Below are 12,580 nucleotides of genomic sequence, written 5' to 3'. Positions count from 1 at the left end.
GCAGCCCCTCCTGAGGTCACCACCCCCATCGATGGCTCTCACAGCAGCAGCACCGGCTGCTGAGGCTTTGCCCTCCTGGCCTGGGTGCTTCCTCAGTGGCCCTCAGAGGGATGGAGGAAAGTGGGGGGCAGGTAGATCTCTCACCATTTAACCTTGACCGTCACCATCCATACAGGGAAGGAACCACCCACGGACCCAAGTCAGGGGCCTCTGGGGAACCTCTCAGAGGACCCCAGTGGGTCCCCGAAACCCCAGGGTCAGCAGCAGTCCCTTGGCCACCGCCCGGACCCCCCGTCCAGGCTGCAGCCAGGAAAGGCGACCCCTGCCTGCCCCAGTGCAGGGGGAGGGGGTGGGTTCTGACGGCGCCTTCTCTCCCGCAGACTGCTCGGCCATGACCACGGCGTGGTACCGGCCCACGTGGGACCTGGCCCTGGACCCGCTGGTGTCGTGCAAGCTGTGCCTCGGCGAGTACCCGGTGGAGCAGATGACCACCCTGGCCCAGTGCCGCTGCGTCTTTTGCACGCTGGTGGGTGCCGGCCCTTCCGCGGGGGGCGTCAGGGTTTGCTTCTGTGTCTGCAGGCCACACCCTTTTTTGGTAATATCCTACATAATAAAGAGGCAATATGCAAATGGTCACTCCACCGTGACGCATGATGGCCACCGGCAGGAGGGCGGGGCAGCGAGCTACATGCAGCAGCGAGCTACTCGCACACAGATTCGTGCGCAGGGCTGCTAGTGTGTGTGTGTTTGTATTGATGTCAGAGAGGAAGGGAGAGGGAGAGAGAGATGGAAACATCAGTGATGAGGGAGAATCATGGACCGGCTGCCTACTGCACGCCCCCCACTGGGGATCGAGCCCGCACCCCGGGCCTGTGCCCTGACGGGAATCGAGCCATGAACTCCGTGACCGCCTAGTTCATAGGTTGACGCTCAGCCACTGAGCCACGCTGGCTGGGCCCCACCTCACTGTCCACGTGCAGGTCCATGCTGGTGGGGGGCTCAGCTGGAACCCCGAGCCGCCTGCGGCTCCCGCTGGTTTAAACCAGAACGGGCACGGGTTGAATCCCATGTAGATCTCGGTCGGACGGGGCCTTGTGGGGCCGGGGGACGTGCTCGTAAGGATCGCAGGGCCTCCGTGCCGTCGCCCGCACTCAGACCAGCCCTGTGCCATCGGGAGGGGAGAATCGGGAAAAGGGCTCATTTCCAATTCCTCTCATTTAATCCCTTGGTGTTTCTTCCCATTCAGACTCCAAAAAAGAAAGAACCGTTTTCTTTCAACTTTAAAGACAACAGCAAAAGTCTGAATGTAGCTGTTCCCGGGGCCTGTGGGTGGCCGGCTCGGGCACTGACCTGTGGGTAATCACCCGCCACCCAGAGTCCTTTCTGCCTCAGGGCTCGGCCTTGCCCTCTGGGGAGCCGCCAGCACCTTCTCTGGTGACTGGGCTTTCACGTCGGACAGAGGGGAGGGTCATCGGTCCCGTGAGAGTACCGAGAGGCAGTCAGGAAGCAGTGGGCAATACCGCACTGCCCTTTAGCAGAGCGACCCGGCCCTCCCTGCCCGCCTGTCCCCCCGCCCGCCTGTCCCCCCCGCCCGCCTGTCCCCCCCGCCCGCCTGTCCCCCCCGCCTGTCCCCCCGCCCGCCTGTCCCCCCCGCCCGCCTGTCCCCCTGCCCGCCTGTCCCCCCCCACCCGCCCCCCCCGCCCGCCTGTCCCCCCCCACCCGCCTGTCCCCCCGCCCGCCTATCCCTCCCTGCCCGCCTGTCCCCCCGCCCGTCTGTCCCCCCGCCCGCCTGTCCCCCCCCCGCCCGCCTGTCCCCCCGCCCGCCTGTCCCCCCCGCCTGTCCCCCCGCCCGCCTGTCCCCCCCGCCCGCCTGTCCCCCCCGCCTGTCCCCCCGCCCGCCTGTCCCCCCCGCCCGCCTGTCCCCCTGCCCGCCTGTCCCCCTGCCCGCCTGTCCCCCCCCACCCGCCTGTCCCCCCGCCCGCCTATCCCTCCCCGCCCGCCTGTCCCCCCGCCCGTCTGTCCCCCCGCCCGCCTGTCCCCCCGCCCGCCTGTCCCCCACCCCCGCCCGCCTGTCCCCCCCTCCCGCCTGTCCCCTTGCTGGTAGACGTACTGGCCTCATGTGGTCTGGGTCCGCCTGCGGCCTGAGACCCTGCACCGCACGCAGCCCGGCCCCCGGGCACCCCGTCAGTACTTGGTGAGGGAACACCGCCTCTGGCAGCTGCGGGCCCCCAGTGGCAGCACCCACCTGCCTGGACCGTGTGCGCGGCGCCCGCTCCCTGTGGTCCCACGTGCCCGTCTCACAGAGGCGTGTGTCTCTCTCAGTGCCTGAAGCAGTACGTGGAGCTCCTGATCAAAGAGGGATTCGAAACCGCTATCAGCTGCCCGGACGCCACCTGCCCGAAGCAGGGCCGCCTGCAGGAGCACGAGGCAGGTGCCCGGACAGCCCGGGGGGGGGGGGGGGGGCGGTTGGCGCAGGTGCTGGTGCGGCTGAGCCGGCCTGGGCCCAGCCCTCAGCTCGTCACACCCCGGCCCATGTGTTTCTCCTCCCTCAGATCGAGTGCATGGTTGCGGCTGAAATCATGCAAAGATACAAAAAGCTACAGTTTGAAAGAGGTAGGTGCGGGCGGACGAGCCAGTTCCGGGGCCTCTGCCTCCCCCGGGCGGACCTGGGGCGTGTGTTCGGAGAAGGGGATGGCGCCTCATTCGCTACGACAGGAGGGACCCGAGCTGGAGGGCCTCGGGGAGCGGGGTGGGAGCAGGAGGGGTTCACGAACCACAGTCGTTTATAGAGACGTGGGCTACGGGGGCGGCTCAGCGAGGCTGGACCCCGGGGCGTGGCTCCTCAGCCAGGCGAAGGCCCGGCCGCTGAGGGCTGAGCTCTGGGACCTGCACGGGATGCGGGAGACGCAGGCGGCGGGAAGGCGGCGAGAGGGTGCGGCCACCTTCCCCCCAGGCCTGACCTCTCCCTGCTCTCCGTCCGGCGCCCGGCTGGACGGCCGGGTCTGGGCCTTATCTCTGTGAGCGGCCGCAGCCCAGCAAGGTCGTCTAACCCATTGCACTGACCCCGAGGAGGCTGAGGCTCACCCCGAGTTCCATCCCTAGTGGGTGGGGGGCCCAATCCCTTCCCCAGTGCCCCGCCCGCCCTCGCGGCTGGTTCCCGGCCGGCCCTGACCCCGGGGTCTCCGGGGCACGGCATGGAGCGGTGTGGAATGTGCGTGTTTGAGACGACATCGCAAGTGTCACCACTTTATCGTTATCGGACGTGCACTTGCCACTGTGTCTGCAGGGCCCGTGGAGGCCCCTTGGCCTCGCTTCTGTGTTTCTTTAATATATTTCTGTTGATTTCAGAGAGGAAGGGAGAAAGAAACACCAATGATGAGAGAGAATCACTGATCGGCTGCCTCCTGCACGCCCCCCACTGGGGATCGAGCCCACAACCCGGGCCTGTGCCCTGACCGGGAATAGAACGAACCGTGGCCTCCTGGTTCCTCGGTCGATGCTCAGCCCTGAGCCAGGCGGCCGGGAGGACTGTGTGTGTCGTGGCGCCTGGCGTTGGGATTTGGCGGTGGATAGCGTCCGTCGAAGGCCGTCTGGCTGCAGGTCGGCGGGGGAGCTCCGAAGGGGGTGGCTCCGGTTTCTGAGACCCGCAGGCCCCTCGGAAAACGTTTCCCGGAGAGAACCTGGGCCGCGGGCGGTCGCCTGGGCTCTGAGGAGGTGGACGCCCCGTGGCATCCGGCGAGTTGAACAAGGCGGCCGGGTCCGCGTCCCGCTGGCCACGCGAACCGTTAGGCTCCAGAGCGTGGGCTCAGTCAGAGGGGTTTTCTGTTTCTTTTGCCTAAAAATAGGCCAGTTTGGGGTTAAAGACACATACACGCCTGTGGAACCTGTTACTGTAGACCAGGGGTCCTCAAACTACGGCCCGCAGGCCACATGCAAATACAAATACTGTATTTGTTCCCGTTTTGTTTTTTTACTTCAAAATAAGATATGTGCCGTGTGCATAGGAATTTGTTCATAGTTTTTTTTTAAAACTATAGTCCGGCCCTCCAACGGTCTGAGGGACAGTGAACTGGCCCCCTGTTTAAAGAGTTTGAGGACCCCTGGTGTAGAGCCTTTTGCTCATGTGACGTCAAAGCCAAAACAGCTGCACTCGGACGTCCTGGTGACAGCGCGCCTGCTGGTGCCGCTCACACGTCATGGTGTCCATGGTCAGACGAGCGGCAACCGTGGCCGCCAAGGGGCAGGTTTGGAGATACGACCTGAAAACACGGGACTGGTTGTTTCTTTGAAATGTGTCGTAGTGAAAACCTGCAGGACTACAGCCCATTCTCCACGTCGTGAAAATGTGAGGCCTGCCTGGCCCGCCCGGCGTGGCTCAGGGGCTGAGCGCCGACCTGTGAACCAGGAGGTCCAGGTTCGATACCCGGTCAGGCCACAGGCCCGGTTGCCAGCTCGATCCCCAGTGGGGGGCGTGTAGGAGGCAGCCGATCCATGGTTCTCTCTCATCATTGGTGTTTCTCTCTCCCGCTCCCTTCCTCTCTGGAGTCAATAGAATATACTTATAAATAAAATAAGAACGTGCGTGAGGCCTGGGTCTGGGCCCGAGGCCCCGTCCGCAGCGCCTGACCCGTCCCTCGTGTCCCTGTGCCAGAGGTGCTGCTGGACCCCTGTCGGACCTGGTGCCCGGTGTCCACCTGCCAGGCCGTGTGCCAGCTCCCGGAGATGGGGCTGCAGACGTCCCAGCCGGTGCAGTGCAAGGCCTGCGCCACGGAATTCTGCTCCGCCTGCAAGGCCAGCTGGCACCCCGGCCAGGGCTGCCCGGAGACCATGCCCATCACCTTCCTTCCCGGGGACACCAGGTAGGCTCCCGCCGGGAGGCAGGGCTGCGGGGGGTGAGGAGGGCTTCCTCCCAGAAGATGCTCGGGAGCACAGGTCTCTGTCCCCTGCCCCTCTGTTCCTGCGACTCCTTATCACTCCCCAAGCCTGGCTCACGCCCGCCTTTGTTCAGCTTCCCAGCAACCAGGGTGGGGCCGGTGACCCAGCCCCCGTGCCGGCTGGGAGATGGCCCGGCTGATTACGGCATTGCCGTGTCGTGTTATTTCGTCTGCTGTGTGGCTGGTAACTCCTACATGGCTGGTTCCTCTTGCTGCCTCGGTTGGACTCTCCCCCCAGATCCTGGCCTACAGCGGGCACCCCTTTCTAGGGAGGCACCACCCTCGTTTGCCACAGTCCCCGCCACGCCCTCTTGCCTCCCTGGCCCTGACGCTGACGGTCAGGTGTCTTTTGTGATTCAGCGTCCACTCGGCTGTTTTCAAAGCGAGATCTCCCCGCCACCCTGTCCCCAAGCAGCGTCGGTCAGGGTCAGCGCTGCTCACGTACCTGGCACCTGAGCCTTAGAGGCGTGAGGACGTGTGGCCGTGGGGAGGCTGTCAGGCTCTGGCTAGCGCCCTAGCAGGACTGTGCAGAGGGGACAGTGTCACCTGTGGTTCAGGGGCCGGAGAGGCCGGGAGCCGCTGCAGCAGGTAGACTCCGGTGCAGGCCCTGTGCTCCGGGACTCCCCTATTTTAACCGTTTCTGTTGGAAAACGTCTCTGGGGTATGCTCTCCGGGGTGCGGGCCCTGGTCGGGGCATTTCCTTCAGAACGGCTTCGAGTCCCACGAGAAAATTGGTCCCCTGCCCCAAGGTGGCTCCTGCGAGCAGCCACGTGACCGGACCAGGGAGTCGCCTCACTCGCTGGCTTGGCGCCCGGGGACCGTGTCTGCAGCCACCGGCTTCACGGGACGGCCCCCGCCAGCGTGTGCAGAGCTGGCCCGGCCCAGGTCCACCGGCTCCCACGTGCCCTGCAGCCGCCTCTGACACAAGAGCGGACGATGGACGGCGTTCCGTCCTCACCCCTGAACATCTGCGTTACTTTTTTATTAAATATGTTTTTATTGATTTCTAGAGAAAGAGGAAGGGAGAGCGATAGAGAGAGAGAAACATTGATGAGAGACAAACATCATGGACCGGCTGCCTCCTGCACACCCACACTGGGGATCGAGCTGGCCACCCGGGCCTGTGCCCTGACCGGGGATCGAACCGTGACCTCCTGGTTCATAGTCGGTGCTCAACCCCTGAGCCACGCCGGCCGGGATCTGTGTTACCTCCTTATCAGCAGCGGAGACGTGGCTGCCACTGACCCGGCCCCTTGCGCCCGCCTGCCGCTGCGGCCGAGCTGGTCACTCGGGCGCCTCAGGCCCTCGGGCTCGGAGCGCAGCGTCCGCAGGGTGCGAGTCTGTAGAGGAGCCGCACTGGCCCCGGCTCAGCGCCCTCCTGCCGGCCCTGCCGGCCTCGCCCGGCTCCCCGAGGACGGCCTGTGGAGGCAGACCCGGGACCTAGCTGAGCAGGCCGCGCGGGCGTGGGGCTGTCGGCTTCTTCTGAAAGCGGTAAAACGCGTAGACGTGACCAGCCCTTTGGGAAGTGCGCCCGCTCTGCTGGCATCAGGGCGGAACACGTGACCACAGCACAGCCCCGAGCCTCAGACCCCCCTTCCTGAGCCTCCCCGTCCTCTGGGCTCGGCTGTGCCTGTGTCAGAGGTGGGGTGTGTGCTGCTCCTGCTCCCCCCCCCCCCACTGAACTGGGAGCCACACTTTCCTGGTGGTCGTTTCCCAGAGTTTTTGTTTCTTCCGTGGAGTTTTACCTCGTTTACTGACAAGCGACCTCAGTCCCTCCGGGGAAGCCCCTGCCCCCAGCTCAGCCGACCGACTGACCCCCGGGCCCCTGACCCCACTTCTCCCCACAGTTCGGGGTTCAGGCTGGAGGAGGACGACGCGCCCATCAAACGCTGCCCCAAGTGCAAGGTCTACATCGAGCGGGACGAAGGCTGCGCCCAGATGATGTGCAAGAACTGCAAGCACGCCTTCTGCTGGTACTGCCTGGAGTCCCTGGACGTGAGTACCGGCTGCCCGCCCGCCCACACGCCGGCCGGCCGGTGCTGTCACTCCGGCCTCAGAAGGGCTGTCCGGCCGCCCCTCCTCGCAGCGAGAAGCAGCCCCCGCCCCTCCTTTGCGCCCTTAGGGAGCTGGTTCCCTTCAGGGCTAAGCGGGGAGGGCGCCTCCCGCTCAGGGGGTGTTTATGGAGGTTCAGGGGCCAATCACGGGGTCCTGAGCCTGGTTGAACAGCCTGGCGTCAGGAAGGGGAATCTGACCATCCGGCGGAGGTCAAGGTCAAGGGAAGGTGATGTGAGGTCCTGGTGGGCGTGAGAGCAGCAGGAGGGAGGCAGGGGCAGCCTGAGCCCTGAGAGCCGGAGGGCGCTGTTGCCCCCTCCTGGAAAGCTGGGGACATGGCAGCGGCTGGTGCCCGTGGTGAGGCCTTGGATGGGCTGAGCTGAGAGCAGCATTTCCCGGGAAGAGGTCTGCAGGGTGCAGGGGGGTGGCCAGCGGGAAGGGAAGCCTCGCGGCCAGGAGCCCCTGCCTGGGACAGAGGCGGACGCAGAGGTGGGGGCCCCGGGGACGAAGCTCAGCGGGGCCGGCACAGCCGTGGGGGGCGAGGTCTCGGGTCGGCCGGGTCAGCACCCAGCATCGAGCTGCTGTCCTCCACAGTCCGAGCCGCTCAGCGGGCGTCCCGGGGTGGGCGGTGCGCGGGCGGGCGGTCCCCCTGCAGGTCCCGCTGGCCGGGGCCGTAAAGGAGGGAGCAGCCGGGACGGGCACTGACCCCTGACCCCGCTCTCCCCCAGGACGACTTCCTCCTCATCCACTACGACAAGGGGCCCTGCAGGAACAAGCTGGGCCACTCCAGGGCCTCCGTGATCTGGCATCGGACACAGGTGAGGGCAGCACCTGGGCTTCCAGCCCGGGGGTATGCGTGTGTGTGTGTATGTGTATGTGTGTGCATGTGTGCGAACGCGAGTGTGCGCATGTGTGTGGTGTGTGCATGTGTGGGTGTGCGCGTGTGTGCACAAGTGTGTTCATGTGCCTAGTGTGTGCACGTGGTGTGTGCATGTGTGCGAACGCGAGTGTGCGCATGTGTGTGGTGTGTGCATGTGTGGGTGTGCGCGTGTGTGCACAAGTGTGTTCATGTGCCTAGTGTGTGCACGTGGTGTGTGCATGTGTGCTAAAGTGTGTGCATGCATGTGTGTGCACGAGTGTGTGTATGTACACACATGTGTGTGTGTGGTTTCCAGCACACCTGCCCATTGGTTGGAGGCCTGCCCTATGGAAACACTGGCTGTCCGTGTGGGTCCTGGCTCACGGACAGGTTTTGCACACTCCCGTGCCCTGGGCCACGTGACTTCCCTCAGCGGCATCCGTGCTGACCCGGGGCTGCAGGAAGCAGCCAGGAGCGGGCCAGGCGGGGCTGGCACCTGGACGTGCCCCGGGTGCGAGGAGCTGGGCCCTGTCCTCTGCCCTCGGCTTCGTCCCTTCAACCATGATGGTCCCGGGAACCCGCCGTCACGTCCGAGCTACGCGGCGCGCCTCCTTTGCACACGCGCTCATCTGCTTCCTCAGGACGCAGCCCGGACCAGGGCCCGTCGTGCCCACTGGTCTCCCTGCTCCTCTGAGCGGGGACAGGCGCCTGGAACCTGCGGCCCAGCTCGCAGGGGGGGAGGCTCGCTGGAAGCCCAACGCTGGTCGCTCCGTGTTCCCCCGGGGGTGTGCCCGCCGCTGCCCGAGGCTGCGCTGGGGGCCGGGCAGTGCCCCGAGGTTTGTAATTACGTGTGTGCCCAGGACCCCCTCCCAACAGGACCCCGTCCTGGGGGACAGACCCCGCCGCTCTCCCGTCCGTCCTGTGCGGTTCAGAACAGCAGGCACGGGAGGCAGGTGGCAGGGTGAGCAGGAGGGGGTGCGCCATCGCCGTCGGAGTGGACCAGGCCACTGCGGGCACTGCCGCTCAGGCCAGCCCCTGCCTCGGCACCCGGAGCCGCCAGGCGGTCACATCTGGCAGCAGCTGCCGCGCAGGGGGTTGGGGGACGAGGACAGGGCCCCATCCGCGTTGGTGCTTCCTGGGGTGCGGATACTCCCGAGACGGCTATTTCAAGAGGCTACCGTGATGTCACTGAGCGGGAAATCGGGAAGGACTTGCGAGCCGGCCCAGCACACCCCACGCAGCCCTGGGTCCCTCCCCCGTCGGTGCTCGGCCAGTATCAACGCTGCGTTCCGATGCCCCGTTTCCGTGAATGCCCAGTGTCACCTCACCAGGCCTTCAGCTTTGGCGTGGTTCCCGCGTTCTGGAACGTGTTTTATTGGAGATCTTGGGGCAGAGGGTTGAGAGGGTCCCCATTGCACCCCACCCGGGTCACCCCCTAAGCGGGCACTTCCTGTGGGAGGGGCGCCTGGCTCACAGGGGCCCCCGATGGCCACACGCAAGGCCTGCTCCTCAGGGGTGCCCCCAACCCCCGCGAGAAATGCGGAATGAGTGGCTCACGGTCCCTTTAAGTCGGGGTTTGCCGTGGGAAGGATGCTGTTGGGCTGGGGTCCCTCGGGAGCCCGGGCCGTGTTCCCGTCTGTCTCCCCAGCGTGTTGTCCGTGTCTGACACGTTTATAGTGCTCACTACCCGGTTACCTCTGTTTGGGGACGTCTGCTTCCCGTCTCGCTCTCTTCTGTTGGCTGCCTCCTCTTGTCACACGTGGCACGGGAGTGGGCACCCAGCTGTCGGCGGCCTGCCCAGAGCGGACAGGGTAGCCTGAGATGGCGGTGAGCTGGCCGAGCGCGTGACAGTCGGTCCTGATTTCGGAACGTGTGTGAGCCCCTGGCCCCGTCAGGACTAACCCTGCGTTCTCAGTTGAGGTTGCTCAGAGCGCCCTCTGGTGACAGAACAGCGTCCCGCGTGTTTTCACGTTTTCTGGACCATCCGTGTGCGCGCGATTGCGACAAACCGGACTCGGAATTCACAGAGCACGTTCCCCGGTGGCATTCGGACCGGTGGGCAGAAAACACCGATTCGCAGCATTCGCCCAGCATCGAGCGTACAGATGCCCGTGATGCGTGTGCCTGTGTGGTGGTGCCGGGCAGGAATCTGAGGTGCACTTTCTTGCACAACCTGGGGTGCTTGACACACTGCAGTATTCCAGAGCTTCTCCTGGTCCTCAGAGGTCTCTTACCTCACGTGTGTATTTTATCCTTGAGAAAGCTCAGGCCCAGAGAGAAGCCAACAGTCAGAATTAGACCCATGTGCTGTGCATTTGTGTAATTATCCCTCGGACCACGAGGGGGGGCTGTCGCCCTGTCTTCAGGTCTCTATCCTGGCCTCTCTGCTGCCTGGGAGGGAGGCGGCCGGGGGAGGGGACGATGGAAGAGCAGATTCCTGCTCCGCCCACCAGCCTCACCGCCTGATGGCCACATGGGCGGCTGGACAGTCAGCATTCACCGGTACCGGGTTTCCAGTGCCAGGAATAACGCAGGGCTGGCCACGCCCATGCACCACGCTCTGCCTTCCCGCTCTCCCATCTGGAACGCCTTATCCCAGCTGCCCTCGGTTCCCTCCCACCTCCTCTCTGTAGTCGCAGGCATCTCCCTGGGAAACGCTCCTTCTCCCCGGCTCCCTTCACACCGAGCCTGGCGGCAGCTTTGTTAATTGCATTGTTGCCGTTGATTGAATTGTGGGCTCCTCCCACCAGACACCTGGCTGCTTCTTGAGGGCCAACATCTTAAGAGCCTCCGTCTTGGCAACACCTAGTACAGTGTCTCGCTTGGGGCAAGCTTGTGAGTCAACTGGCTGCATCAGTGGATGGATGTTTGGGTGCTTAGATGGAAAGAGGGGGGAAGAGAAGTAAAAAGAAAAAAAAGGAAAAGAGAAATGGGAGGGAGAGTGAGGGGAAGAAATTTGGAAGGGAATATGGATGGATGAGTGGATGGATGATGGATGGGTGGATGGATGGATGGATGATGGGTGGGTGGATGGATGGATGGATGATGGGTGGGTGGATGGATAGATGGATGATGGGTGGGTGGATGGATGGATGGATGATGGGTGGGTGGATGGATGGATGGATGATGGGTGGGTGGATGGATGGATGGATGATGGGTGGGTGGATGGATGGATGGATGATGGGTGGGTGGATGGATGGATGATGGGTGGGTGGATGGATGGATGATGGGTGGGTGGATGGATGGATGGATGATGGGTGGATGGATGGATGATGGGTGGGTGGATGGATGGATGGATGATGGGTGGGTGGATGGATGGATGGATGATGGGTGGGTGGATGGATGGATGGATGATGGGTGGGTGGAAGGATAGAGGAGTGGATGGAGATAAAAGTGAATGAATGGGTGGATGTTGCATGGATAATGGATGGGTGGACGATGGATAGGTGGATAAATGGATGATGGATAGATAGACGAATGGGTGGAAGAATGGATGGATGACTATATGGATGGATGACAGGGGTATGGATGTTGCATGGATAATGGATGGATGGGGGTGAGGTGTGGTGGGTGATGGCTGGATGGGTGGATGGAGGGAAGCATGGCTGGAGAGACGGGTGGGGAGGAGGTGTGGTGGGTGCTGGCTGGAGGGGTGGCTGTGGGGTCTATACTTCAGTGTGGCACCTACAGACCACCCACCTGACCCTCTGCTCCTGTGTCTCCTTCCTGCAGGTCGTGGGCATTTTTGCTGGATTTGGGCTCCTGCTCTTGGTGGCCTCGCCCTTCCTGCTCCTGGCTACCCCCTTTGTACTTTGCTGCAAGTGCAAGTGCAGCAAAGGCGACGACGACCCGCTACCCACCTAGAGGAAGGCAGATGCGGGAGCGAGACCCCTGCCTCCGAGAGGCCGGACTCTCCCCCTCCCCTCCCCCTCTCACTAAACATCCTTCTTGCCTTATGTGCCCCGTTGAGCTTCAATGTCCCGCGGGTGCCGGGATGGGGGCTGATGTCAGAGCGTCTGCGGAGGCCCCAGTGGAGTCACCGAGGCCTGGCGGGGGGGGGGGGGGTAGGGCTGGGGTGCGGGGCGCATCCACGCAGACTCTGACTTCACAGGGGAGGCGCTGCAGGAAGCTCGGCCAGCTTCCTCGGGTGGTGAGGGACCCGGGCCCTCTGGTTGCCTAGGAGACCTTCTCTTGCAAATGCCTCCTCCTTGGCCTCAAGGTGGCGCCACGCGGCCGAGACAGGTCTGGCTTGTGACTCCCTTCACACCGAATGCGATGTCCTGCTGTGGTCATGATGGGTTTAGCGAGGCCCCTCCTTCCCTGGGAGCAGTGAGCAGTCGGCCAGGTGCCACTCCCGACGCCTTTCGGACTCGTGCATTGTCAGAAGTTGTTGCGAAGCGACGTGTCCAGCCCGCCGCCTCCCAGGAGACGTGGACAGCCTCCCTCGCCCCCACCCCCGTGTCCTTCCTGAAACCCCTGGGGGGCGGACGCTGGATGCGGTCCCTGCACCGTGGCATTTCCTGGAAGGACAGATGTGGCCCTGGCCGGTGTGGCTCAGTGGATAGAGTGTCGGCCCTTGGAGTGCAGGGTCCCAGCTCGATTCCGGTCGAGGGCAGGTACCTCGGTTGCAGGCTGGATCCCGTGCAGGAGGCAGCCGGTCAATGTGTCTCTCACGTCGGCGTCCCCCTCTGCCTCTCCCCCTCCTCGCTCTACGAATCATGGAGAGGCGTCCCCG

General features: G+C 64.2%; 1 protein-coding gene across 4 annotated transcripts in view; it reads left to right on the top strand.

Moving 5' to 3' along the window:
* The window catches only part of RNF144A (ring finger protein 144A), a 40,432-nt gene extending 28,626 nt beyond the window's left edge, over positions 1-11,806 (top strand). For 2 of the 4 annotated variants that reach the window (XM_081100497.1, XM_081100498.1), the window contains 7 exons: positions 381-526; positions 2,323-2,427; positions 2,553-2,613; positions 4,652-4,859; positions 6,782-6,929; positions 7,715-7,804; positions 11,578-11,806. In XM_081100497.1, coding sequence (XP_080956623.1) covers positions 392-526; positions 2,323-2,427; positions 2,553-2,613; positions 4,652-4,859; positions 6,782-6,929; positions 7,715-7,804; positions 11,578-11,709 — 879 coding nt within the window. In that variant the 5' untranslated portion in view covers positions 381-391 and the 3' untranslated portion in view covers positions 11,710-11,806. Of the gene's footprint in view, positions 1-380; positions 527-2,322; positions 2,432-2,552; positions 2,614-4,651; positions 4,860-6,781; positions 6,930-7,714; positions 7,805-11,577 lie in introns of those variants that run through there. The other 2 variants (XM_081100499.1, XM_081100500.1) reach the window with 2 other exon arrangements.
* Positions 11,807-12,580: the final 774 nt, after the last annotated feature.

Source organism: Myotis nattereri (genome assembly GCF_964212035.1).
Source record: "Myotis nattereri genome assembly, chromosome: 10".
In the NCBI taxonomy this organism is placed as follows: domain Eukaryota; kingdom Metazoa; phylum Chordata; class Mammalia; order Chiroptera; family Vespertilionidae; genus Myotis; species Myotis nattereri.
Note: the sequence above shows the minus strand (reverse complement) of the source record. Positions and strands in the feature narration are given on the sequence as shown.